Here is a 27829-nt window from a genome sequence, read left to right as displayed (position 1 = left end):
AGGTCACCTCTGTTCTCGAAAGCTGTCTTTTGACTCTTTCCTGGGAATGTATGTCCTCCTGGGCCCAACGTCTGAGAGCCAGGGTCCTGACTGCAGATTAGGGGGACGGGGGGTACCAAAGGGGCAGAAGGACTAACCAGGAAAGGCTTGGTGCTGGGGCCTCTTGATACCCTAAAAAAGGACACCAATTATATTGCACTAAAAACCAACTGAAAAGCAGGAAGACCGCCTTCTGAGAACATTGGACCTGGGGTCCTTTCCTATCCCACCTCAGGCAACCCCAGAAGGCAGCACGCAGGCCCCTTGTGACTGCAACATGCCCCGCCCCCTCTGGGTGGTCTGCAGCCCAGAAGGGAAATCCTGTGCTGCCCCCTGATGGCTGCACAACTTCCCTCCCGGCCCTGTGGGTTCTGCGGCTCTGAGTCTCCCCCAACTTCCTAACTGGGCCCTTTCCGTGTCTATAATAAAGTCCATCCTAAGTAATCCAAATGTACTGTTATTTCTGCAGAATCTACATCTGGATCAGACTCCCGGCCCATGCAATTGAATTAAACATTTACTAAGCTTTAGTTAAAATGTTTTTGATTGGTGGCTAAAACAATAGAGAGTCAGGGTAGTTGGCAAGAAACCAAAGAGATGGATCTGTGGACTAAGGAGCCTCAGAGTGATGAGTCTGACTTCCCGTTACTTAAGGATTCTTAGGCCATTCTTATCTCCAGTCAGGAGTAAATGGATTTGCTTCCACGGTCTTTTGAAAAGAATTGACAACTTCATCGAGCTTCCAGGCATCAAATGTTTGAGGTTACTAAGACCCCAGCAGGAGTGGAGGACATACCTGTACACCACTGCCCTGGGCATTGGGCAGGGGGCACTCGGTGAGGCTGATGCTGTTACCCGTGGACACACTGCTAAAATGGTGGCCCTCAAACTTCAGGTTCATAGAATCATCTGGAACACTTGCTAATACACAGACTCCAGGGCCCTGCCCCAAAGTTTCAGATGCAGGAGGTCTGGGTGCAGCATGAGCCTTCCCGGGTGGTGTGGCTGCTCCCGGCAAAGGGGCCACACTGTGGGAACACACTCATAGATGATGTGCCCAGTACCACCCTCCCGCCCCCGAAACTCCTGGAGAGGAGTCCTACCAGTATTTTTAACCCACTCCCCAGGTGGAAAACAGTGGGGCTGAGGAACCACAGTAAACTGGAACAGGGGGTTACAGAGAGACACTGGGCCCTTAGGGGACAAAGGCATTTGCAGCGTGAAGTCTTCTGATGACCCTGCCTGCATTTCTGACCCTGGGAAGGAGTGTGCAAGACCATGTTAGGCCATGGTGGGAGAATGAGGATGCTGTGGTCTGGCACAGGCCAGGCTGGCCTCCCCAAACCCCACTGTGTGGGGAGCCACTTCTACAGCTGAGCCAAGGCTGCGGCCTGAGGGGCGTGCGTACTTGGGAAGCAGAGCACAGGTGAGGCCTCTCCCTGAATGTCAGCTATTTACAACCTGGCACCACCTGCACAGCGGTCTTCCAACAACATCTTCTTTCCTCTACCTGTCGCACCTTGGTAAAAATGGATGCTCTTTCCCTTCCCTAGAAGGAAAACCCAACAGGCATGCCTGCACAGGTGTCAAGACAAAACCTCTCCTCCTTCCAAAGGGTAAAACACTCAGGCTAAAATCCAAGGGGCAGCTCGTCTCCTCCATGAAGTCTGTCCAGATCGCTCCAGACTGTATCTTCCTCCCTTTGGTTCTCAAAACTCATGGAGGGCAAAGACAAATAGGTATTAACAATATTAACAAATAGGTATTAGCGTCTTCTAGGAGCCAGGCCTAAGCCAGGCATACGGTGATGAGCAAACACTGCCCTGTCTTTGTTCATGATACTGGCCATCTGATTTCTCTTCCTAGGACCCTTCTTTCCCCCAGCCCCAGCTTGTATAGTGCCTTGGCATACAGAAGGTCCTCCAGTGTCCCTTCGGGAACTCCCTAAGCCCTCCCTAGATCACTGATGCTGTCCCTCTGTGTCACTCCAAGCAAGGAGAGAGAGAATATTTTAAATTAATAAGTATGTAAAAGTCAAAGAAGGTGCAATGGAGATGTGAGAACCCTTAAGCAAGGCATCATCCCTTCTGCTAGGCTCAGGGACCACCCACTCAGACCACACTGGACAGCCTCGAGTTCATGCATACCCTCATGTCTGCATGTACAAGCACGCGCACACACACGTGCATACACACAGCTCATCTGACCACCTCCGCACCTAAGGGAAAGCCCTACTTCCTCTTTTCATCTGGGGACACAGCGCCTCCCTCTCCTAGGGTGCCCAGGTTGGGCCACAAACCCTTCCCACCTCATACCTCACTCCTAGCCCCCTCTCTGTGGTATACACCACCTTTCAGGGCACCAGGCCCTGCTCTCAGAAGCAAAACATAGCCCCTTGCTGACCTCTGCTCTTGGTCTGATTTCAGGGTCTGTGCTGAATGGAATTTAAACCCAGTTTCTTGCAGCTGGGGTTAGGAGGAAGGAGGAAGGAGAGCCCATCAACTCCAGGAAGAAAAATATTTACCTAAAAACAAAGTTTACTCATACACACAAATTCACACACTGAGCTCCCCCCCCCCCCCAGGAGCTGATAAAAAACAATTCAAATCTTAGACAGGTGTGTCTTCCAGGGTCCTTTGGCCTGGGTTTCCTTCGAGTGTGAAGCTAGGAGTCCACAGCGCCCTACCAGCCTCATCTTAGCAGTTCCGGCGCAACACTACTGCTCCTGTATCAGAGAGGCAGGGGGAGGAGAGGCAGAGGACTTGGATCTTTGGGAAAGAGCCTCAGCCCAGCTCGGGGCTGGAGGAGAGAGGCTGTGTCTTCAAGTCTCCGCCCCTTGGCACCACCAGTGTCCTCCCTCCCCACCTCGCATCCTTGCTTTGGAGGCTGAGGGAGGAGAGGGGCTTTCCAGGCCGATTCACCCTCTCCAGAGGTCCTGGGGATTCAGTTCACAGTCTGGCTTCTGGGAGGCCCAAGTCAGGGGTGGATTTAGCGATCGTGTCCTCGGCCCGCAAGTGTGCACGTTGGGTGGCCAACGGATGGCCCCTGCGTCTACACCCCAGTCTGCTCTTTAATCCAGTCCCGAAATACAGGGAGCCTCGTGTACACGCCGGGCTTGTCCCTCTGAGCGCAGCCTTCACCCCAGCTCACCACGCCGGCCTGGAGGATCCGCCCGTCGGCCTCCACGCTGGACAGAGGGCCCCCGGAATCGCCCTGCGGGAAGACCAGGGCCGGATGAATGCCCGCCCCGCCCCGGGCCCCGCCCCCTGCCCCCTGCCCGGGCCCCACCCCCAAGCCCGCCCCCGCCCCGCGCGCACCTGGCAGGCGTCCACGCCGCCGCTGAGGTAGCCCACACACATCATGCGTGGGGTGATCTGCTGCGGGAGCAGACTCTCACAGGTCGTCTGGTTGATGACACGGATCTCGCCCTTCTGCAGGATCAGCGCGCTGGAGCCTGGGGGGGAGGGGGAGGTGGGGGGGGGGCAGTGCTGACCTGGGGGCCATTGCGCCCACCTGCAGGGCCATGGGCAGGGCCCCATTCCAGAGACCTCGGTAGCAAATCTCCCGACACAGCCCCCATACCCGTGGCTGACAAATGCTCAAGGAACTGATGCCACACCAACGCGAGGGCACATCATGCAGCCCTGTGGGTAACTGGGCGACACGCGTAAAACCCGCCGGGCAACAGGTGACGGGAGATCGGACATTCGCCGTGGGAACAGGTGTGGGAAATGAAAAACAGGAAGACCCACGGAAAGCATCAGAGGGGCCCCGGGGTGTCGTCATAGCAGGAGAGCCAAGTGTCGGGTTTACTTTTTCCTCTCTTTATTCTACAGGTTGTTAGCAATGTGCTGTAGTACTGTTATCACTGATTTTTTTCAATATAACAATTACCAACTCAGGGCCTTCGGATGGAGGCAGAAGGACAGAGGAGGCCAGGCTCCTGCAACAGGACCTGACAGGGGCACAGCTAGCTTGCCTCTACAGCACACAGGGCTCCCACCACAGTGCTCTTACATTCACTGAACACCATCTTGGAAGGTGTTTTATCTTCATTTTACAGGTGAAGAAACAGGCTCAGAGTTTAAGCAACTGCCAAGGTCACTCAGATAGTTTAGAGGCACCTCCAGGCCTCTGACCCAGAGCCGAGTCTCCACTTCACCTTGGGACAACCTCCCGCTGCCAGACAGAGGCAGGTGGGCAGCCCACCCGTGGCCAGCCCAGCCAGCTCACCTCCCTCCTGGGTGTGGCCCCAGCCGGTGACCCAGATGGCCTTGCCAGTGGGGAAGGTGTGTGAGGCTTCCGGCAGGCAGATGGGCCGCACGGTGCTGCTGTACGCGGCCGGCTGTTCCAGCTCCAACAGTGCGATGTCATAGTCGAAGGTGAAGTCGTTGAAGTAAGGGTGGCTGATGATACGCTTGAGCCCGAGCTCCTGCACCCCACTGGCGCTGCGCTTGCTCTGGTCATGCAGGCCCAGGAAGGCAGTCCACAGGGTATGGTCGGAGTACCTGGGAGAGGAGCGGGGACAGCGACCCTGAGCAGAGCACTGACCTAGGGAAAGCCACTGCCACCACCCAGATGTTGAGGGGACTGTGGCTTCTGCATGGCTGCAGCCCTCAGCCAAAACCGCTGGTATCTCCTGCCATGGCACTCAGCCCCCATAACCTCTTTTAAGACATTGTTTCCCTCTTTTAAGACATTTTTAATCTGATTACCAAAAATGCATTTCTCATCAATCTGATCTTTCACTGAAGGAATAACACAGAACTCAACAGAAATACTTTTTTAACACAGTGGTTCAGTAGACTGTTCAGTAGACTGAACTTCATTTACTAGGTCTACTGTTGGTCGTGGGACAGGTGTAGCAATTCTGAACTCTATCATGCATACTGGCTGTCTGAACAATTCAGGAGGACACACTGATGTTGCTGGGAGCCTCAACTTCCAGTGTGGGAAAAGGGAGATACAAAAGGAGTCGGGGAGGAGGGAGCGCAATCAGAAGTAGCAATAAGAGCTCAGAATTTTTCCTAAAAATGGCTCCAAAGCAATGACATTCCCAGCACACCCAGGACTTGGTTTCTAAATATCCTTCTCCATTAAAAGGAGCCAAGTCTCCTTGGAGAAATGGTCGATTTCAAGTCTGAAGCAAGCAAGGCATCAAGTGACCTTGGAACATTTTGTTTCACCAGAAGTAAGTGTTTACACAATCATGGAGCCAGTATTAGGATCATCCAAACATCAAAGTAAACCACAGGATTCAAGTACTGTATGTGCTGAATAATATAAAAGGGGGAGGGGAATCCAGAAGTCCATCCTGAATCTAAAAAATAATTTTGAAATTTTATAAGGACAGAGGAAAGCTACTCTTTAGAGAAAGATACCAGCTAACAAATACAGAAGAAGCAATACAATAAGAAATCACATTTTGCATCTACCATAGCAACAACCAACACCAGCAAGAATCATCGACGAATGATAAAGGCAGAGAGTAGGAGATTGCTGGGGAACAAGACATTCACACGGATTCAAAGTGTCGTCCAAGATTACTCACTCATAACCAAGTGGGGGAGGCACATTTATAATGGAGAAAGCCATGACCACCACCTTAACCAGCTGATCAGTGTTCTCCCAGCCATTCCCGCCAATGGGCTAGGACACAACATCACCTGTGTAATGCTTTCGGGGGGGGGGGGGGGGAAGCTTAACCTAATTCTCACCATGAAGAAACAATCAAAATATCCAAATTAAGAGACATTCTACAGAATAACTGGCCTGGACTTTTCAAACATAAAATGCCATAAAAAAATAATAAAAAATAAAGGCTTGGGGAAACTGTTCTAGAATTGAGAGACTAAAGAAAACTAAGGACTAATACAAAGCATGACCTTAGACTAGATTTTAAATTAAAAAAAAAACACAAAAGACAATATTGGGGGACACTGGGGGACACCTAGAACATGGAGGACGTGCTCACCACTTGTACCATGTCAACACTGTCATTTCTGGAGGTGATCCCTGTATTGTGGGTATATGGGAGGCTCTCCCTGTTCTTGGGAGACACAAGCTGAGGCACTTAGGGGAGAGGTGTCATCACGGTTAGGCTGCACGTAACTCAGAGAGAGTTCAGAAAAGCATGTGCACGTGTAAAGACAGAGAAATAAAACAATTGCAGATAAAGGGTATGAGAGTGTTCACTGTCATTTTTTTCTTTCATTGTAGTTGCAACTTTTTTGTAGGTCTGAGAAATTTTCAAAATAAAAAATTGGGGAAATATCTCTTTTTTTAAAGTTTATTTATTTTGAGAAAGACAGAGGACACGCAAGAGAACAAGGGGGAGGGGCAGAGAGAGAGGGAGAGAGAGAGAGAAGCCCAAGCAGGCTCCACACCATCGGCGCAGAGCCTGACACAGGGCTTGAACTCATGAACCGTGAGATCATGACCTGAGCTGAAATCAAGAGTCCGACGCTTCACCAACTGAGCCACCCAGGCACCCCAGAAAAATATACCTTTAAAATAGAAAATCTGCATGAGGGGGGAAAGCATGAAGACCTACCTCATCTTCTCTAACCTCTCAGGAAAGTCAAGAGGCTACTGAAGCGGTCAGTCTTGAAACGTCCAGGCAAGGCACCTTCTCTCTGGCCGGCACGGAACGTTACAGTCCTCCTTGACCATCTCTCTCCCCCATCCCTGCCTGAAGCCCAGCTCCCCTGCTCTCTGCTGACCTGGGCATCCTTCCCTTCTCTCCATTCCTGCCACCACCTCCCTACAGAACCTCACACCCGGACAGAAACACTGGCCTCCAAACCGGTCTTTTTGCTCCTGGTCTCTCTTTAATTTGCCAGATGAGAACTTCCTGAAAACTGCTTTTGTGAGATCCTTTCCAATAGCCAAAGATGATTCCAAGACCTGCCGAGTCAGCCCTCACCTCCCCAACCAGGAATTAATTCTGCCTTTCTAACTTTTTCTCCCAACCATCTGTGGTGTTCCAGATTGCATGAGATCCAGTCTTCAAGAGGATCTCTTGAACCCACTGTGTACTTGGGGAGGGAGCCACGAAAACCACCCATGACGGCACAGCATGGGTGACCTCCAGAGGAACAGGTAGCAGGCTGTGGAAGAGCATGGGGTGGGAAGAGGTGAGTCAGGAGAGGAAGCAGGTCATGAAGAAGGCCTTGGAGATCATATAGGACTTGGCTACTGAAGGCCTCCGGGCGGGGGAGAAAGCAGCACAATCACCGAGAGCCAATGTTTGCAGTGCTCAGGAGCCCCCCAAATCGAATATATGGAAGGTGTAAGGGCAGGACAGAGACTGAGGTTGGAGAGATGGCAGGGGCCAGAGAATGCGGCCATGGTGATCATGCTACGCCGTTTCCACTCTATCCCGCGAGTTATCGCAAGCATGTAAGCAAGGGGGTGATGTGATCAGATCAGCTCTTTGGAAAGACCACCTTCACACTGCAGAGACAGACAGGTGTGCCAAGAAGGAAGAAGGTGATGGGGTAGAGGGGGCTGTAGTCACCGAGGCTGGGGAGCCAAGGGAGCAGCCATGTGAGGGGGAAAGAGTAGAGAAGGCCTGGGATGTCTAGCAGGCAAGGGCCAGGGGTTGAATGGACAGGACAGGTAAGGGGAGGGGACAGAGTGGGAGGGTCATCCTCCTCCCCTCTGGTGCCACCTCACCTGATAGACATCCCTTGTCACCCCTGTGTGCATGCTAAGCCCCAAATAAAGCCACACTGGTCTTTTCTCTCCAGTCCACATTCCTCCATCTAGGACAGCCTTCAATTATACGAGCAGACTCAGTCTCCAGCTGTTGAAGGTCCACACATGTACCAGCCATCAAGAGACAAGGTGTGAAGGGCAGCCACTGAGCTGCCCCAGTGATGGCCGTGTGTTTGGGAGGGCACTGGTGGTGGCCAAGCCAAGTACTCTTCTCGGTGCCAACGCATCAAGTCATTTCGTTCCCCCAGTCAGCCCTTCAATGTAGGGCTGCCTATTTTAAGCTTAGGACTCGGGCACAGAGAGACTAAGTAACTTGCCCAAGGTCACACAGCTAAGAAGTCATGGAACGGACTGAACCAGGTAGCCTCCTCTCAACCATGGTAAGGCTCAGCGAGCACTTGCCAACTCAGAAATGCGTCCAGAGTGACTGCATTCCACACTCCAGATCCTTGCACACTTCACACCCACCTGCCTCTGCTCACGCCTGTCCTTTGTCTGGAAGGTCTGCGTCACCTTGTCCAGTTGCAAACACCCTCACGTTTCAACACTCACATCAGATGCTCCTGCTCATAAAGGCACTCCTAAGTCTCCCTCCCCAGCCCTGGGGCAGAATTCTCAACTCCCACCCGCACAGCCTAGGTAACCTGTGCCTGGTTGCTGCATAGCACTTACCGCGTACACGTGCATGTACATGCATGTGTGCACAAGCACGCGTACCATATGTCATCCCCCTCGCCTGGGAAGCCTGGGAAGTGCAGGGAGGAAACCTTATTCATCGTTGTCTCCCAGTGCTAATAACAATGGGTGTTGAATGCATTAAGTGCACTATTAACTGGCAGACTGATAATCAAGAGAAGATGAAGGACAAGGAAATGAGAAATTCGGTGAGGAAGCAAGAGAAAGAGGGAGAAGTAACAGAGGGCACAGGGTGAGCTCTTCAGCGAAGACCATACATGAATATCTTAGCTCGCCCTGCTGAGGGTCTAGAAACAATGGGACTGTGGTATCACTAAGGACACCAAGCACCCTGGTCTCACTTTTTAAATACTATTCCCTGCTAACATTTCTTGAGGGAATGGCTAATTCCGGGGCTGGACCCGGACAAGCACCTGGTAGGACCAGAAAGCAAGGAAGTGTCTCAAAAGAACAAAAGAACGAGGGCAGATCAAAAGGACACAGGAGCCAACCTCAAAGAAAGTGCAGTGGTCACATTTGGAACAATTTGAGCAACAAAGTAGTATCATTGGATTACAACCCAAAATGTAAATATACATGCATCCATACGAATATAAGTAGATGAAGAAATAAATGAAAAAGAAGGGACAAATCTTCCTTACAGAAGACTTCCAAATTGGCTCACTTCCTAATAATAAAGGGGGAAATACTTTATGGTGAGGAACCCCGGCAAGTGCTATCTCAATCAAATGAGAAAGATCAACATTACCATCGGTAAGTCATGTTGATATCATGTGCCTGCTGACAAGATGCGATATCCTTTCCAAACACTCAGAAGCCCAGTGTAATCATGACAACAGCAGACAAACCCAGATGGGGGCATTCCATAGGATGCCTGGCCTCCAGATGGTCAAGATCACAAAAACAAAGACAGACTGAGCCACTGTCCTAGATCGGAGATTGGGGGCATGGGACAACAGAATGCAAAGTGGGAGCCTGGACTACCTCCTGCCCCAGAAAGGATATAAAACCCCTGGGATACCAGGAAAGCCCACACTGGTGTTAGCGGAAGGGACCAGTGTGGGACAGACGCACCACATTAACAACAAGGGCGACTGCGTTAGGGTGTGCGGGAACTCCATTCTGTCTTTGCAACCTGTCTGTATCCCACGACAAAAAGCTTATTTTACAATATTTGTAAGTAAGCTTCCATCACTCCAACAAGAAACAAAATCTCTTCTGCCCAGGGTGGAGGAAAGTGTGGTAAAATAAGAGAGGACAGTCAGGTGGGACGAGGCTGCCCTCTGACAGCTCAGCAAGGCCCTGGGGACAGCCACACTGACCCTGCCCCCTGCGGACCATGTCATCACCCATGCCTACGTGCACCTGCCTGACGTTGCTCAACGTCTGTGCCTTGGGCCTACTTGGTGCCCTAGCGCTGTCTCTCCAGAAAGTGCACAGTGGTTCTTCTCTCTGCCCCGCAGAAGGGTGACTAGGGCAGTCCGGTCACCCTCTCACACAGCTGCCTCTGTCCAAAGGGCATGCACCCAGCAGGAAGGCCCTGAGGGTGGGGATTCCCTGCAAGGTCTGCTTCCCTGTGCCTGCTTCTCCAGGAGGAAGCCATCCCACTAGACTCCCTACGGCCAGTGGCCAGAGGCCCGGGGCAGACCACCTGTTCCTACCGACCCTCTGGTCTGCAGACTGTGGCTCTGCTTACCCCGTTCTGAGATGCCAGCCTGACCCTTCCCTTAGAGGCTTTCCTGGGCCAGGCTGGAGTCTGCCCAGGGACCTGAGGCTCCAATGTGTGGAGCACAGTGTGTACCAGGTTTCAGGAACACGAGCATGTTATTCTCAGAACTCCAAGGATAAGAACTCATGCTGTCACCAAAGCTGCCAAAGCACCTGAGGCCCAGCAGGCGTGGATAACTTGCCCAAGGTCACTGGGCAAACAAAGCTGGAATGTGAATGTGAGGCTTGTCCTAGCCGGTCCCAAGGAGTCCCTATGTGCGGACTAACGGCACAAGCCTTGGAATCCACACACTCGGGCTCTCGTCTGACTGTGCCACTTCATAACTGCACAACCTCAAGCAAATGTTCTTACCTCTCTGAACCTCTGTTTCTGTAAAATGGGGATGTAATCAGACCTGCCCAACTGGGTTGGTAGGAGAAGCACTTAGATACTGCTTGATGGAAAGGGAGTACCCAACAAGTGTTAGTTTTATTATTACCACTATGACATCCCGGGGTGTCTCCCACCCCCCCAGTCCTGGCCCTGCCCCCGTGCCATCCACTCTGCCATGACTTACACACACAGGGGGCTTCCAAGCCCAGAAAACAGAGGAGAACCTCTTAGGGTCTAAGAGGAAGGCTCCCTGCTCCTGCTCAGTGGCTCCCGCCCAGGGCTTACTTGAATCCTTTGTCGTCGATGAAGCAGTGAGCTGCTGACACCATCCATTTGGGAGAGATGATCGAAGCCCCGCACACGTGGCCCTGGCCCAGGGCGTGGAGGCTCACCTGCCAGGGCCACTCACCTTCATCTGCATTCTTGCCCCCGACGACCCTAGACTGCCTGGTGAACGACCGCAGCCCACAGTCTGGGAGGGGCAGAAAACCCAAAGGTCAGAAAGTCACGGCGGGGCACCAGCCCTGGGGCCACACGCCAGGCTCAACGGGAGGTCATGTGGGGTGGTGGCCTTTTGGTGGGACCCTCTACAAATATCTTCCAGCCTCAGAGACCCACTGACTTCCTCCCAGCCCCCCTCCCCACTCCCAAACTCAAAACCCTCACGCTCCTACCTCCTTAGTCCTGCCCAAATGCATTTAGAGGCCTTCAGAGAGACCTGCTGGTTTGCTTAGATTTAATTTGAGTGTCATTTGCCTAGATGTCCTCATTGAATGCTGAAGGACACAGCTCTCAGAGGGAAGAGTGGAGGGGGGGGACGGCGATGCAAAGTCACAGAACAGCTGTAGCTGTGCTCAGATTTAACCTATGGCCAGTGACTCTGAAATACACATGAGGCTATAAATTGAAGCATGGTTGGGGTGGGGACTAAACCCTGCCGACTGCTCTGGTAAGCTGTGCCCCCCTCCTTCAGGCAGGATGGGGAAGCCAGGACTTGCCACTGCACTGTGGGCCAGGTCTACAGAGCAGGGGCCAGCCCAACACTTCAGCCAGGATGCGAGCTCTGCCACAGAGGCACTGATGTGCTGGCTGCCCTGGGCCCTGCCTCCAGGATCAGAGCTGGCCCATGGGACAGTGCCTCTGTGCCAGTCAGCAAAGTTATCCTTTCCCCCAGGTAGACAGAGGCAGAGATGGGTGACTGGGCACTGGCATGATTTCTACCTCTGTATGTGCCTTGCACAGTGAACAACCTGCACAACTGTATGCAGCAGCCCTGCTCACCACAATCCTTCTCATCTGAGCCATCACTACAGTCCTTCTTCCCATCACACTCAGGGTTGCTCTTGCTCACACAGAGACCGTTGCGGCAGCGATAGGTGTGTTTGGTGCAGGCAACAGTTGTTACTGCTCAAGGAGGAGTACAAGGGGAAGGGAATCAGTTCCATGGCAGCACCCAACCAGAAGCCTGATGATCCATCCACCTTATGCTCCTTATCAAGCCTGCTGTACCCATCCACACCCATGCCCACATCCTTCCAGGCCCACCAAAGGTTCTCCACCTTCTGGAAGATTCTCTCCCCACTGACATACTTTCTCGTCACACTTCACAGAGAGGGTGGTTTGTGTTTATTAAACTTTGGAAACTTGGAATGTGAGTGTGCTCATGGCAGCTCCCACCAGGAGGAAAGCCCCTAAAGCAAGGTGGGCTGGGCCAGGTCTCACCTCTGTCACACGTGGCCTCATCGGACCCATCTCCACAGTTGTCTGTCCCGTCACACTGCTGGTTCTGTGGGACGCACTTCCCATTGTCACACTGGAAGGTCTGAGCCGGGCAGCCTGGGGACAGGGCCTCACGCTCAGCACCAGTTCGCCGCCCCCCTGCTGAGGTTGCAGGGAGGCCCAACAGGCACTGACACCCCCCCTCCCCCGCCCTTCCAAGCACCAAGGACTCACTGCACTGCAGCTCATCACTGTTGTCCCCGCAGTCGTTCACACTGTCACACACCCAGAAGAGGGGCTTGCAGAACTTGTTCTTGCACGTGAACTGGTAGGTGGCATTGCATTCTGAAGGGGGCACAGGGCAGCGGTCAGCTGGGCTCTGAGCCCTCGTTCTGACATCGGTCATTGCTCACAGCTCCCCTGGGCAGGAAGGGTGACCAGGACAGCCACCCGGGGACCACCTGCCCTGCTGGAGGGGGCAGCTCCGGAGTGCCTCTGCGTTCCTGGCTATGGAAGCGAACCCTACTAGCGCAGAAACACTCCAGTGCCTGCTCGGACAGAAGGCAGGGCTTCCAAACAGCACAGGGAGGGAAGGGGCTTGATGTCTACACGGGGAGCAAAAGATGGGGACGGCTCCCCAGCAGCCGGGCGCGCGAGGGCAGAGGACTCACGGCAGTTGAGCTCATCGCTGTAGTCCGTGCAGTCAGCCCAGCCGTCACAGCGCAGCTCGTTCCGGATACACCTGCCCGTGTTACACATGAACATCCCCGGGCACGCTGCAGGGGAGAGGGCAGGCCTCAAGTCCACGGCCACCAGCCTCGCCTCCCACGCCGGCTGCCCTCCCTCAGGGCCAGCCTCACAGCCACACCGAGGACCAAAGAGAAAACTCTTCCCCGTCCGGCCCTCCACGGAGAGAGGAGCAGGCTGCAGCCGGCACCCCAGGGCCGTGGTCCCCCAGCCCCACCACGCTGCGGCAAGCGCATTTCCTACAGCCGGCACGGGAGGCTAGCCACAGACCGCTAGCAGGGCGGCGGGGGGTGGGAGTGGGGCCTTGACTGCCGATGATCAAGCCCCAGGAAGCTGCAGACAAAGCGGAGAGAGACTGGCTGGGTGTGCTCTCAGTTCTACTGCCCCATGTCCTTGGCCGCCCACTCCTGCCCAGGTGCCAGGCTCCCCATGCCCAACATGGAGCAACAGTAGCCCGGCAGATGGATGATGTGTACCCCCATCCAAGTGTCCAGTTGCATCTCTGGACTTCCTTAATTCTAAGACATGTCCCATATTCCAGTGTTTCTGAGACCGGAATGTCCAACAACTGATGGCATCGGGAAGCAGACAGAGCTGAGAGGAGACCGTTCTCTGTGCTGCACAGGCAGCCCAATCACTTATCGGAGGGGTTTGTTCATCCAATTGCATTTTGGGTGGTGAGCCGTGCAGTTGCATTTTAACTGAAATTTGGGTTCTTGCATATAATTAAAATGTCTGCCGGAAGGTTCCTGTGTGATGTAGGGGCTGAAACGAAAAATCACTGTGACTAGGTTAGAACTGCTATGCGCACAGCAGACAGTGAGACTCGAGGCAGCAGAAACTGCCAGATCGCTTAGGTGTAGAACACGGAACTGTCCGAGCTAGGAGCAGGGGGCGTGATGAGTCGTGCCCCAGTATTCTCTCCCGGGTCTTCCTCTCTCTCTACTCCCGAAGGTGTTATAAGGCCACAAAGGCAAGCACAGATGCGCCAAGTCGTGGTAACGCTGAACCGGAGGGACAGACGGCTCAAAGGAATCAGGAGGCCTCGGGCACGGTGTGTGCCAGGGTTCACTGCCCACCTTTTTCAATACGTGCATTTCCGGCAGCCTTGCAATTTTGTCTCAAAAAGCTACCGGACATGCCCCTTGCGTTCTCTGGTACCTCAGAATTAGGAGAGCACAATGCTGGGAAGATACAGAGCAGAGAGCTCATCGTGGGCCAGTCCCTCTAGCCAGGCTCCCCCTTCTGGAGACGTGTACTCACGGTCACTGGAATCATAGGAGAGGTACTCGGCCAAGAAACCGGTGTCAGTGTAGGACTGGTCGGAATGGAAGCGAACAGTGATCTTGCTGCTTTTGCTGGTCACCACAAACTGGCTCCTCTCCCCGCAGTACCTGGAGGGGGCGGTCACCGGGAGGAAGAGGATCCAGAAGTGTTCGGGGCGCCCCCTTCCCCTCCAGCACTGGGTGCCCCGGGGTACTCACTTCTCCCCATTGACCTCCACGTAGTCCTTGAGGCAGCTGCCCGGGGGCACGTTGGGCTCCAACAGGTAGAAGAGCTTGAAGAGCACTTTCACGTTTTGGTTGTTGGGCACCTAAGGAGAGCGATGCTGCTGGGCCTCTGCCACTTCCTTCCCCCCTCCTAAACCCAAGGATGCCACGTGCTGCTGGCCACGGGGGCTGGGGGACAGTGGCTGCTGTGTTTTTATCTCCCTGACCCGTGTGGGCGATATGGAACACACAGCAAGAGGGACTCAGGTTGGACGGCTGGAAGAACCTCTAGACTCAGAGGCAAGAGACACTCTTATTCCTAAAGAAAGCTGGTGGTCCTCCTGGCACCATCGAAGAAAGAAAGGAGAGATGGGTCCCTGACTCGGACGGCCTGCGGGCAGCCCCGGAAGCAAGACTTGTCATTTAGCAAGTGCTTTCTCCAAGCTGCACACACAATCGGCAACATTACCTCTGAGAGGCAGACACCACTCCTTCTCCTCTTTCCTAGGAGCAAGCTGAGGCTCTGGTGTAGAGTGACTGGCCCAAGGTCCCTCAGGGGGCCATTGATCGAGAGCTAAAATGTGAGGGACGCCCTGGTGGCTCAGTCGAATGAGCGTCCGACTCTGGGTTTTGGCTCAGGTCACAGTCTCACGGTTCGTGAGTTTGAGTCCCGCATCGGGCTCTGTGCTGATGGTGCGGAGCCTGCTTGGGATTCTCTCTCGCTCCCTCTCTCTCTGCCCCTCCCCTACACGTGTGTGTGCGTGTGTAAACGTGCACATGCACGTGCGCCCTCTCTCAAAAATAAATAAATAAACATTGTTAAAAAAGAGCTAGAATTTGAGACCACTTGAATATGGGTCTGCTGGAGGTTACAAGGTTAGGGCTACTCCACCCTGCTCTACTCTGCAAGGCTTTAGATATTCGGCAACTTGGGGGCTGCTAAGGGAGCCCATCTCCCTCTCCTTGACCTTCCTCACTTGCCATTCTGGAGCATCCCTCTTCTTCCTCCCTCCCTTCTCCTCCCTCTCCCGCTCCCCTGTTCCCTCTCCCTCTTCTTCTCCCTCTCTCCCCCTTTCTGCCCTCACAGGCACCCTACAGCTCCTACCTCAATGTCCCACGTGCAGTTCATGTTGGGCGGGTAGTGGCCAGGATAGTAGGGGCTGCTAAATGTCCCTTGGGTTCCACGTAAGTAGCCTCCACAGCCTGAGAGGAAAGGCAGGAGGAAGAGCCTGAGGACCGAGGACCTGCCTGGCCAGGCAGGCAGGTAGGTAGGCCGAGGGGCCCTGGCAGAGCCAGCCGGCAACTCTCTCAAGCTGCCTGCCAGGGCCCCCGCACACTCCACAGCCAGTGGCCAGAAAGTCTGAGCACTAGGAGACTGACCACTTTAGGGAGGGCTCCTGACCCACACAAGAGACAAAAGGCCCTGTGGCTTAAGCTTCAAACCTCTGAAACCGACCTGAGCCAGTTCACCAGCCCAAGGGATTGGCCTGCACCTCGTGGGCTCAGGCCAGCCCCTCAGACCTGTCCCTCCTCTGCCCCACCAGGCCCTTCCTTACTGCTCAGCTTAGGCAGCTGGAAGAACGTGGCCTCAAAGCCAGGGTGTCGCCGCTCAGTGTTGGTTATCAGCGTGACGAGCAAGACATTCTGGGAGGAGAGGAAGGTCAGGTTGTAGGAGGGAGGGTAGGTGCCACACAGCCTGTAGGGGTCAGAAGTTGCATGTGTTACAGAGAGCAGACAGAAACCAGGCGTCCCTAACCCCGGTCCCATCCATAAAAGGCCAAGGGTCATTTAAAAGCTCCTCCCCGCACAAATGACCTGAGATAGGATTTATTTATCTTTGTTTAAAACAGCAGAAAACAGGGACGCCTGGGTGGCTCAGTCAGTTAAGCATCTGACTTTGGCTCAGGTCAAGATCTCAAGGTTTGTGAGTTCGAGCCCCGCATCAAGCTCACTGCTGACAGCACTGAACCTGTTTTGGATCCTCTGTCCCCCCATCTCTCTTCCCCTCCCTGGCTCATTCTCTCTCTCCCTCCCTCTCTCTTTCTCTCAAAAATAAACATTAAAAAAAAAAAAAACCAGCAAAAACTCAGAAGCCTCAAATGCTTGACCACAGAAGATTCATTAAACTATGGGCTAAATAATAACAATACTAGTAACAGTAACAGCACCGACAACACTTAAGAACATGTTAAGAACTCAGGACTCTTCATAACAACTCCACTAAGTAAATACTATTATCCCCATTTCACAGATAAGGATACTGAGGCACTGAAATAACTTGCCCAAGGTTCCACAGTTAATAAGTGGCTGGGCATCCAGGCTCCGGAGCCCACACAGCTAATGACTGTGTCAGGCTGCCTCTTTGTGCTCATTGTACATTACACAATGCCACGTTATGCAACCATTAAAATCACAGAAGCAAGCTTACTGATTTGGAAGGATCATCATGATATACTTCAGTTTTCAAACCAGACAGCAAAACCAAACGTGCCGTAAAATCCTATTTTTAAATCTATACACAAACATACACACACATAGCAGAAAGCGTGGAAGAACACACCTCACAAATTTAACAGTGATTACTTCCAGATCATGATGGAGGTCTGTGCTCTCTGTGCATGTCTATTTCCCACTTTCTCCTTTAGGAGCCATGTGTTTATTTCGTTGTACAATTCATGAATTACAGAGAAGGGAAGAAACCTTGCACAAAAAGGGTGTTCAGGCTGGAGTCCTAGCTGCTGAGCTACGGCAGCAGATGGTTCTATCTTGTTTTGGAGCCTGAATTCTAGCCCATTATTTATCACAAAACGTCTGCCTGGCTCATTTCCACAGACAGCAAGAGAAGGCTCTGGCCCACTGAGTCAGGGAGAGCTCGGGAGAGGGCAGCTCATGCCCACCCACGGCGCTCTGAGAAGCACGCTCGAGCCCCACAGCGCGGGGCGGGGGGCAATCATCTCAGCACCCCCCAGTTCCTCAGCAGGTGTATGATGCCTTTTTATTTCCTGTAAGCCTGATGCTTTGGGCAGCTGGGGGCTCGCCGCCTCTGGAGAGACTGCCCTTCCCAGGACTCGCCAATTCCTAGAGATAGTCAACTCACCCTCAGGGAAGCCTTTCACATACAGACCAATCAATCCAGAGCCCACACCCCAACCACCTCCTCCATGGGGCTCTTCTCTCCAGGCCACCATCCACCCGTCCTAATCACCCCGCGACCAGATACCTGACAACTAGAGATAGACTTGTGCCCCAGAACCCACTGGAATTACTCAAACCAGTCACTCCTAAACCTGCATACACTGCCCTGCCTGGCCCTTCCGGCAGAAATCACAACAAAGGCTCCTGCCTGTGTTCTCCTCTGGCCCCCTCTGCCTCCTGACTGACCCTGGGGCTTCCCCATGTGGCCTTGCATGCCCCCTCCTCTGGGAACTATAAGTAACAAACTATCTTTTCAATGGCAGCCACCTCCTGGTCCACTGGCCTCAACATAAGCGAGTCATGATAAAGTGGGCATTTTACAACAGCAGTCTGCACCTCTGCTCTGGCAAGGAAAGGAAGTGCGCCGTGCTCACTGGCATCTAGGGACCAGTGAGCCTTCCTCACCCTTGCCAGGGCTGAAATCACCCCTGAGACGCTCTGGGAGCTCACACTGAGGATCACACACACCTGCTCTCGACTGCCTGAAAGTCATAGGCTGTATCTCCAACCCACGCTACACTTCCCTCTGGAGGCAGCTGCCGAGCTCCCACAGCCCGCCTCTGCTTCCCCGGGATACTCACTGCACCACGGCACGGGGTTCCACGGGGCTCAGGGTGTCATACACCATGACCAGGTCACTGCCACGGTCGTCACAGGGCGCGACATCAAAGCTTCGGAAGGTGAGGCTCAGCACGGAGTCGGCGTCCCCCCGCAGGGTCCACTGGCAGCGGGCCCGAGCCGGGTATGGGCTGTCAGGGAAGCCAGGCGTGGTGAAGCGGGTCACCTCCCCGCTGCGGGCGTGCAGGGCAAAGCTGCAGCTGTCTGTGTGGGAGACGGAGAGGGCAGAGCCGGTAGGGGCGAGCAACCCAGAGCCTCCCTGGGGGGTGCACCCAGGGAGATGTGCCAGGCTGCCCTGGACCCAGAAGAGACAGAAGAGGGGGCTTCTCACAGCCTGGGACAGGTGGGGGATGTGTATGACTTCGGGGGACCCCCTTGACTGAAAGGGCGTCTGGCCACATCCATCTTCTCTGGGAGGAGGGCATACTTACTGTCCTGGGTGGTCTGCACTGTTCTGGGGTCAGTGGCTGAAGAACAAGAGGGAAAACACAGTATTTACCACTGTGGTCAATTTCCTTCATCCTGCTTCCTTATTCCCCTAAAGGGAGGTACCCGGCCAACAGACCGTCTTCCCTTCTATGCACTGGCTCGGGAGTGCTGCCCTCCTGCAACGGTCCAGGGCCTGGCCCTGCTCCAGGGAAGCCTGGCCCAGCAAATGCCCATGCCCAGCGTCCCTGTACTCACGGAAGGCCACCACCGAGGTCAGCACGAAGGAGTTGAGGGCGCGGGCACGGGGTGGCATTGTGACCACACGCTCCTTTGCCATGGCGCTCTCGGCCTCCTCCACCAGGTACTTGGGGATGCTGAACTCGGACCAGAAGTAGGCAATGACACTGCCCTCGCTGTGGGGAGAGGGGTGAGCCTGAGGCACAGGTGGGCGCCAGGCACCCCACCTGTCCCCACACTCTCCCAGATGCTGGATATAGATGCGATGGCTCAGGCTCCCCAAGAGACCTTCCTCCAGGCAGGGCCCACCTCAGATTCTTTTATGCTTGTCCACCTTTCGATCCTTTAAGCAAGAGATCTTGCCTCTGTACCCTCGACTCTCACAGTCTCTCGCCAACCAGACGTGTTCTGGGGCCAGCTCAGGTTTGGGAGTGGGAAAGCAGCCTGGATTGTGAGCTGTCAATGCTACCACTAGCTTGGGCACGTTGAATATCAAACTCTCGAGTCTGTGTCCTCATCTCTGAAAGAGGACGAGAATGCCACCTGCCAGCCAGCACTCATAAAGATTAAACTGGGGCACCTGGGTGGCTCAGTTGGTTAAAGTTCAAGTCTTCATTTCGGCTCAGGTCGTGATCTTATAGTTCGTGGAATCAAGCTCTGACTCGGCATTGGACTCTGTGCTAACGGCACACAGCCTGCTTGGGATTCTCTTCCTCAACTGTCTTTCTGCCCCTCCCCACTCCCGCTGGCCCACTCACTCTCTCTATCTCAAAAAAATAAACATAAGCGCACATGACTCTTGATCTCGGGGTCGTGCGTTTGAGCCCCACATTGGGCATAAAGATTACTTAAATAAATAAATAAGCTTTTAAATAAATACGTAAAGATTAACTAAATCAAAAGTACTTTTGAGATAAAGTCTATTTTTAAAAAAGTATGTTGAAGGCTGCCTAAGCAAGGAAAATATGAAGACTCACCGAAGCCTTCCAAACCCAAATTTAGAAACATAACAAACGATCATCACCATTACTGAGTGGTTTACATGGAGGACACACCACACCTGTCTTCACCCGTGGCACCTGGGGACACTCCTACGGATGGCTACCCCTGCCCTGGAGACAGCAGAACTTGTGGGCTAAAGTACACACACCTAGGGAAGAACAAGGATGGCACCTTGCTCCCCATGCCAGACCTTGAAGCTGCATCACCCTGCAGGCTGCGAGCTCTCTGCCCACCTACCACACAGCACTGATCCCACCCAGCCTTCTCCCCGGCACCCACCTGAAGGCAGTCACAGACGACTTCTTGTAGTAGGGGCCCAGGGTCGGCACCCCACTGTACAACAGCTTCAGCTGAGGGCGAGAGGGAATGCTCACGGCATGCCAGAGAACAGCAATAGCCCACTGCCCAAGCCCGTGCCTCTCCCTCCCTCCTGGGACCCACCGGCCAGCCCAGGGATCCGGGAGTGAAGGGAGCAGTGTTCTTTCAGCCTGGGTGAGGCTGGGAGTGCCAGGGCAGACCCCAGGGACAGGGCTCCCTGCCCAGGGACTGGACTCACCGCTTCCTTCACCTTGCTGGCCAGGTTTGCGAACTCCGTGGAGTTGGAGTTCTCATAGGCATCCAGAAAGTTCTCATTTGTGATCCTCAGGTAGCCATTGAAGACCTTCTGAACCCGCGCATTCTGGTCTATGGGAGACCAGAGAAGGAGGGTGGTCAGAGGAAGTGACACCGTCATGCTACCCTGGTCCCCCCACTGTCCTCAAGCTGCCCTCAGCAACCCTGGAGGAGTGAATGCCAGGAGAGGCCAGTGGATGCATGAGCCTGTGAGCCAACACTCCTCCCTTATGGTTTGGAAGAGCCAGGGGAGCCAGGGCCCTGGACCCTTCCTTACCTACCCCCAGCTGCACCCTCCGGTCTCTCCCTCATGCCCACAACCGGTGGCCCCTATGTCCACTGAGAGAGGACATACAGCCACCATCCTCCCCCTCCCCATCACTCTCCCCAGAGCCAACCCCTGGCTCTACTCACACTGGAAGTGCCACACCATGAAACAAGTCATGAGAGAAAGCAAGAAGATGCCAACCAGCACGGCCACCAGCACCACCCAGCGCTTCGGGCCCCGCTTCTCAACCTTCTTGGTGTTGTTGACTGGCAAGAACTCCACGCCTTCCTCAATGCCCTTCATGCTCTGAACAGAGAAATGAAACACAGCTCAGAAACTTTCTCTCACCTTAACAGCCTCCCAGCCCTGCTCCAGGAAGAATGTTTACACTTTGTAAGGTCCAGCTTGGAGCAAAAAGCGAGGAGAAATGAGAAGTGGCCTTCCCATCCACGCATCCCAGTGTCAAGGCAGCGCCACACGTGTACTGCTTAAGAATTGATAGTTTTTTTTTTTTTATTAAATTTTTTTTTAACGTTTATTTATTTTTTTGAGACAGAGACAGAGCATGAACAGGGGAGAAGCAGAGAGAGAGGGAGACACAGAATCTGAAGCAGGCTCCAGGCTCTGAGCTGTCAGCACAGAGCCCGAAGAGGGGCTCGAACTCACGGACCGCGAGATCATGACCTGAGCCGAAGTCGGACGCTTAACCGACCAAGCCACCCAGGCGCCCCAAGAATGGATAGTTTAAATAAAAATGAAACAAACAGGCTGTCTAAACCCAGTCATGGAGACTCTCCACTTAAATGAATCATCTCTGACGCAGGTACATGCCCACATGTGGGGAGAGCAGGCCCAGCCCAGGGCCGTGATTGGCCACCATGGGGTCTCTGTGTGAGCTTCTAGAGGCAGCCCCTCCTCCGGCTAACGCAGCCCTGCGGTCTTGGTGCAGGGAGACCCTGCCAGATTCAGTCCCCACTGATCGCGGGGAGGCAGGAGGGGGTGGGCAGGAGCCTATGGGCAGCACGGAAACCGTACAGCCAACCTACCCGGTGCCCTTGCTCTGCCAATGTTTAACCAGCCCCAAGTAAAAAGGCAGTAAACCGGGGCAGCCCTGCCGTGCCACTGTGGAACAAGCCACTGTTTCTCGCCTTGGTGTCCCACGCCAGAATCTCAAGGAGACATGAGGCCAAGGTTCTACGGGAATCCACACCCAAGCTCATCCCAGAGCCGGAAAAGCAAACAAAACACCCAACAAACAGGATGACAGCTTACCCTGGTTCCTCCCAGTCGGGGCTATCCAGGAAGAGAGGGGACATGAATAAGACGACAGGCGGGGTGTCCGTCGATGACAGGCGGGGTGTCTATGGGCGCCTGATGACAGAGAGGCAAACTCTTCTGCCCTATAACATACACTCTGTCTGCCCTAAATCCCGGAGAGGAGCTCTGCCCTTTCAGGTTTAACTACCTCAGACCCACTCCAAAAAGGGTTTGTAATAAACGCAATAGCCCCCAAATTCCACAGATGTGGCCATTTCAACAGTTTCCAGATGTGGTTCTGCTGGTGTTTACCTCACACTCTTGATGTGCTTGAACTAACATTTCTTGATTTGTTACATTTGAACATCACCTGTTAATTTCACCATTATAAAAGAGTCTCCCGACTCCTGACATGTTTGGATACTGAAATTTCTATTTTAGATCCTTAACTGGTTACTTTTGTGACTTTAATACTGCATACAGAAACACACCTCATAGCTAGCCCTGCCTTGGTAATTATATTGCAATATAATAAATGAATCAAATCAACATGTTCTATACCTTAAACTTACACAATGTTCTTATATCTCAATAAAATAAATTTCTAAGAAGGAAAGAAACACACTTCAGAGACAACTGCTTAAAATGCTTTCACAAGCTGCTTATTCTGGGATTTATCTATATATTTCTAAATAATATGCAAATACCACTATCTCTTGATTCATCTATTTAAAATATAATCATCTGACTTCCTATTATGATAATGTGAACTTTAATATACTTCCTTCTCTTTTTCTCACCCATCCTCCCAATAGCTATAGGGCTAAAGTTGTTTTTTTTTTTTTTTAATTATATCCACATTCTATATCTAAATTACTATATTTTCATGACACTTGAACAACATGGGAGATGAGGGGTACCCACCCCACACATAGTCAAAAGTCCACATGTAATTTTTGACTCCCCAAAACTAAACTACTCACAGCCTACTGCTGACCAGAAGGCTTACTGTTCAGCACATATTCTGCATGTTATATGCATTATATACTGTATTCTTACAAAAAGTAAGCTAGAAGAAAATGTTAAGAAAATCACAAGATAAAATACATTTACAGTACTATACTGTATTTATTTTTTAAAAAAACACACATATAAGTGGAACCACACAATTCAAACCCGAGGTGTTCAGAGGTCAACTGTATTAGTCTTTGAAAACACTGTTCATTATTGCTTCCCTCCCAGTACAATAATTTGTTTCTCCTGCTGCCAAATTTCATTTACCTGGGTGTCTTTTTAACATATACTGAAGTCTTTCTATACAATCTAAAAGCTACATAATACTCTTCCAACCTTCTACATATAAAGTCTGTCAAATACCCTCTCACTTCATTTTTTTCCTGGAAGCTTCCTTTCTAGAGCTCTCTGTCCTTTCCCATAGCTAATGTCTGGAACTTCCTTCAACATCACCCTGGGAATTTCCTTCCTCTCCCTCTTGTGTTAAAACCCCTATTTCCTGGATTCCATATCTTCATCTTTCTTGGCTTACTTCATTTTAGTAGAACACATAGTTCAGGAGCTTCCCAAGAGGGAAATTTTTTAAGACTGCATTTTTCTGGAAGTATCTTCACTCTGTACTCGCATCTGCTGATAGTTTAGCTGGGTATAGAACTATATGTTTCAAATAATTTTCACTTAAAATTTTGAAAGCTCATTGTTTTTTTTTTTTTTTTTTTTTTTTTTAATTTTTTTTTTTTCAACGTTTATTTATTTTTGGGACAGAGAGAGACAGAGCATGAACGGGGGAGGGGCAGAGAGAGAGGGAGACACAGAATCTGAAACAGGCTCCAGGCTCCGAGCCATCAGCCCAGAGCCTGACGCGGGGCTCGAACTCACAGACCGCGAGATCGTGACCTGGCTGAAGTCGGACGCTTAGCCGACTGCGCCACCCAGGCGCCCCGAAAGCTCATTGTTTTTTAGCTTTTAATTTTGCTTTTGAGAAATAAGATAACAGCACAAATCCATTATTTCTTATTCATAATTTGTTACCTTTCTCTGAAAGCTTTGAGGATTGCTGTGAATTGGGTCTTTAGATTTCATTACGCTGAGCTTTCCACCTGCTCTTTGAATTTGGAAATTCCTATCTTTCAGTCTGGGAAACTTTCTTGTACAGGCATACCTTGTTGTCCTTTGCTTTATTGCACTTCACAGACAAAGCATTTTTTACAAACTGAAGGTTTGTGGCAACCTGTGTTGAGCAAGTCTTATCTGCACCATTTTTCCAAAAGCATTTGCTAACTTCATGTCTCTGTATCACATTTTGCTAATTCTCAAAATATTTCAAACTTTTTCATTATTATTGTATCTGTTATGGTGATCTGTGATCAGTGATTATGACTGAAATCTCAGATGATGTTTGACAATTTTTAGTAATAAAGTTTTTTTTTTAAGTTTATTTATTTATTTTGAGAGAGAGAGAAAGACACTGAATGCACGAGCAGGGGAGGGGCAGAGAGGGAGAGAGAGAGAATTCCAATCAGTCTCTGCACTGTCAGCACAGAGCTTCACATGAGGCTCGAACCCACGAATTGTGGGACCATGAACTGAGCTGAAATCAAGAGTCAAATGCTTAACTGAGTCAGATGCTTAATCACCCCACTAATAAAGTAGTTTTAAATTAAGGTATTTACATTGTTTTTTTTTTAATTTTTAATGTTTATTTATTTTTTGAGAGAGAGAAAGGCACAGCACGAGTTGGGGAAGAACAAAGAGAGAGGAGAAAGAGAATCTCAGATAGGTTCCACACTTGTCAACACAGAGCCCTATGTAGGGCTCAAACCCACGAAACCATGAGATCATGATCTGAGCCAAGATCAAGAGTTGGATGCTTAACTGACTGAGCCACCCAGGTGACCCTTTACATTGTTATTTAGACATAATGCTATTGCACACTTAGTAGTGTACCTCCTTCATTTTCTCTGGTCTATCTTTCTGCAATTCCTATTACATTGATTCTCTACTTATTGTTTTCCTGCTATTATCCACCTGTTTATTTGTTTGTTTGAAGTAATCTCTATGCCCAACATCGGCTCAAACTCATAACCCTGAGATCGAGAGTCACATGCTCTACTAACTGAGCCACCCAGATACCCCCATCTCATTGTTTTTCAACTTCTCTAACTGAAATTTTCATTTCTGCTGTTAGCTAATTTCCAAGAGTTCTTTCTTGATCTCTGAATTTTGGATGCAAAATCTTCCCATCTTTATACTGCTATTGAGTACCTTTTCTCTGTTTTTTGGCTTTCTCTTTCATGTTGAAGGCTTTCCTCAAATGCTTCAAGATGATTGGTTATTCGTTTATATTTAAGAATGAGGTCCTAAAGGTGGTTTGGAAGCATCACTTACCACAAATGGATTCACTGTAGGCTACAATTAAGTGGGTATCCAGATTTTTTTTACTGGGCACTCCCAACTATCAGGCTATGTTTCTTTTCTATGGGATGGTTTAGTTGCTCCAGAGAATCATTTTCTAATTTCCCAGATACACTGATTTAAACCCAGGCACTAGCATTCTGGAACATGTGAAAGAATAGATCTTTGGCTATTTTTCATTCCTCACTACAGCCTTCCTCTGCACGTAGTGTCCTCAAGTCTAGAGAAATCAATTTCCCATCCCTTATGGAGGACTGGTGGGGTAAGGGTATCTTTGTTTCGGACTGAGGTGGGGATCTAGGGATTTCTAACAATGCCCCTCCCTAGGTCTCCTCTATCTCATAGCCTGAGCCAAATTCTTACACCTGGTAGAGGACATTATCAAAGACTGTAAGAATATTTCCAAGAGCTAAAGAGAGGCACATATCTTTAAATGTAAAGGGTTCACTGAATGGTAAGAAAGAGAAATGAAAAAACACAACTAAATATATCACGATAAAATTCAAGATAAAGTAGATCCTTTACATCTTTACCTGGTATTTTTTCCCCTCTCTCATATTTTACATTTCTTTGTCATTTGGTTCTATTCTGGGATTTTTTTTTTTTTTTTTTTTTTATGAAGTTTATTGACAAATTGGTTTCCATACAACACCCAGTGCTCATCCCAAAAGGTGCCCTCCTCAATACCCATCACCCACCCGCCCCTCCCTCCCACCCCCCATCAACCCTCAGTTTGTTCTCAGTTTTTAACAGTCTCTTATGCTTTGGCTCTCTCCCACTCTAACGTCTTTTTTTTTTCTCCCTTCCCCTCCCCCATGTGTTCCTGTTGAGTTTCTCAGGATCCACATAAGAGTGAAACCATATGGTATCTGTCTTTCTCTGTATGGCTTATTTCACTTAGCATCACACTCTCCAGTTCCATCCACGTTGCTACAAAAGGCCATATTTCATTTTTTCTCATTGCCACGTAGTATTCCATTGTGTATATAAACCACAATTTCTTTATCCATTCATCAGTTGATGGACATTTAGGCTCTTTCCATAATTTGGCTATTGTTGAGAGTGCTGCTATGAACATTGGGGTACAAGTGCCCCTATGCATCAGTACTCCTGTATCCCTTGGGTAGATTCCTAGCAGTGCTATTGCTGGGTCATAGGGTAGGTCTATTTTTAATTTTCTGAGGAACCTCCACACTGTTTTCCAGAGCGGCTGCACCAATTTGCATTCCCACCAACAGTGCAAGAGGGTTCTATTCTGGGATTTTTTAAACTTATTCTTGTGAACCTTTAATGGAATTCTTAAAATAATTTCACTGACATAAAATTGACATGAAATAAACTACATATTTAAAGTATACAAATTTTGGCATATATATACACCCATGAAACCATCACCACAATCAAGATAATGAACATATCTGTCACCTTCAAAAGTTTCCTCGGGCTCTAGCCTCCCTCCCATTCCTCCCTGATTGCCTTTCTAGTCCCAAAGCAACGACTTACCTGCTTCCTATCAGTAAAGACTAGTATGCTTTTTCTAGAACTTTTTATAAATAGAATTATACAACATGTACTCTTTATTGTCTGGCTTCTTTTACTCAGCACAATATTTTTTTTTTTAATTTTTTTTTTCAACGTTTATTTATTTTTGGGACAGAGAGAGACAGAGCATGAATGGGGGAGGGGCAGAGAGAGAGGGAGACACAGACTCAGAAGCAGGCTCCAGGCTCTGAGCCATCAGCCCAGAGCCTGACGCGGGGCTCGAACTCACGGACCGCGAGATCGTGACCTGGCTGAAGTCGGACGCTTAACCGACTGCGCCACCCAGGTGCCCCACTCAGCACAATATTTTGAGACTCATCCATGATATTAAGTTTTTAATGTATTTTTTTTAATTTTTAAAATGTTTTGTTTATTTTTGAGAGAGAGAGACAGAGTGAACAGGGGAGGGGCAGAGACAGAGGGAGACACAGAATCCGAAACAGGATCCAGGCTCTGAGCTGTAATCACAGAGCCCGACATGGGGCTCAAACTCACAGATGGTGAGATTATGACCTGAGCAAAAGTCGGACACATAACCAACTGAGCCACCCAGGCACACCAAGTTTTTAATGTTAATAGTGCATTCCTTTCTATTTTTGAGTAGTATTCCATTATATGGATACACAACAATTTGCTTACTTACTCACCTGTTGATGAACATTTGGGTTATTTCCAATTTGAGACTGTTACAAATAAAGCTGCTATAAACATTCCTGTACAAATCCTTAT

General features: G+C 50.8%; 1 protein-coding gene across 1 annotated transcript in view; it reads right to left on the bottom strand.

Annotated features, from left to right (window-relative positions):
* Positions 1-2585: 2585 nt before the first annotated feature.
* The window catches only part of ST14 (ST14 transmembrane serine protease matriptase), a 43587-nt gene continuing 18343 nt past the window's right edge, over positions 2586-27829 (bottom strand). Inside the window, exons 2-19 of the mRNA XM_047071060.1 lie at positions 21019-21178; positions 20549-20676; positions 20272-20342; positions 19009-19166; positions 18756-18791; positions 18288-18528; positions 16068-16207; positions 15617-15714; positions 14506-14615; positions 14285-14415; positions 12946-13050; positions 12509-12619; positions 12278-12391; positions 11837-11959; positions 10841-11027; positions 4273-4547; positions 3357-3493; positions 2586-3252 (exon numbers count right to left, since the gene is read on the bottom strand). Coding sequence (XP_046927016.1) covers positions 3091-3252; positions 3357-3493; positions 4273-4547; positions 10841-11027; positions 11837-11959; positions 12278-12391; positions 12509-12619; positions 12946-13050; positions 14285-14415; positions 14506-14615; positions 15617-15714; positions 16068-16207; positions 18288-18528; positions 18756-18791; positions 19009-19166; positions 20272-20342; positions 20549-20676; positions 21019-21178 — 2487 coding nt within the window. The 3' untranslated portion in view covers positions 2586-3090. The remainder of the gene's footprint in view (positions 3253-3356; positions 3494-4272; positions 4548-10840; positions 11028-11836; positions 11960-12277; positions 12392-12508; positions 12620-12945; positions 13051-14284; positions 14416-14505; positions 14616-15616; positions 15715-16067; positions 16208-18287; positions 18529-18755; positions 18792-19008; positions 19167-20271; positions 20343-20548; positions 20677-21018; positions 21179-27829) is intronic.

This window comes from Lynx rufus, unplaced genomic scaffold (assembly GCF_022079265.1).
Source record: "Lynx rufus isolate CCGP_SWC_20201006 ecotype Redwood Valley unplaced genomic scaffold, mLynRuf1.p SCAF_9, whole genome shotgun sequence".
Classification (NCBI taxonomy): domain Eukaryota; kingdom Metazoa; phylum Chordata; class Mammalia; order Carnivora; family Felidae; genus Lynx; species Lynx rufus.
Note: the sequence above shows the minus strand (reverse complement) of the source record. Positions and strands in the feature narration are given on the sequence as shown.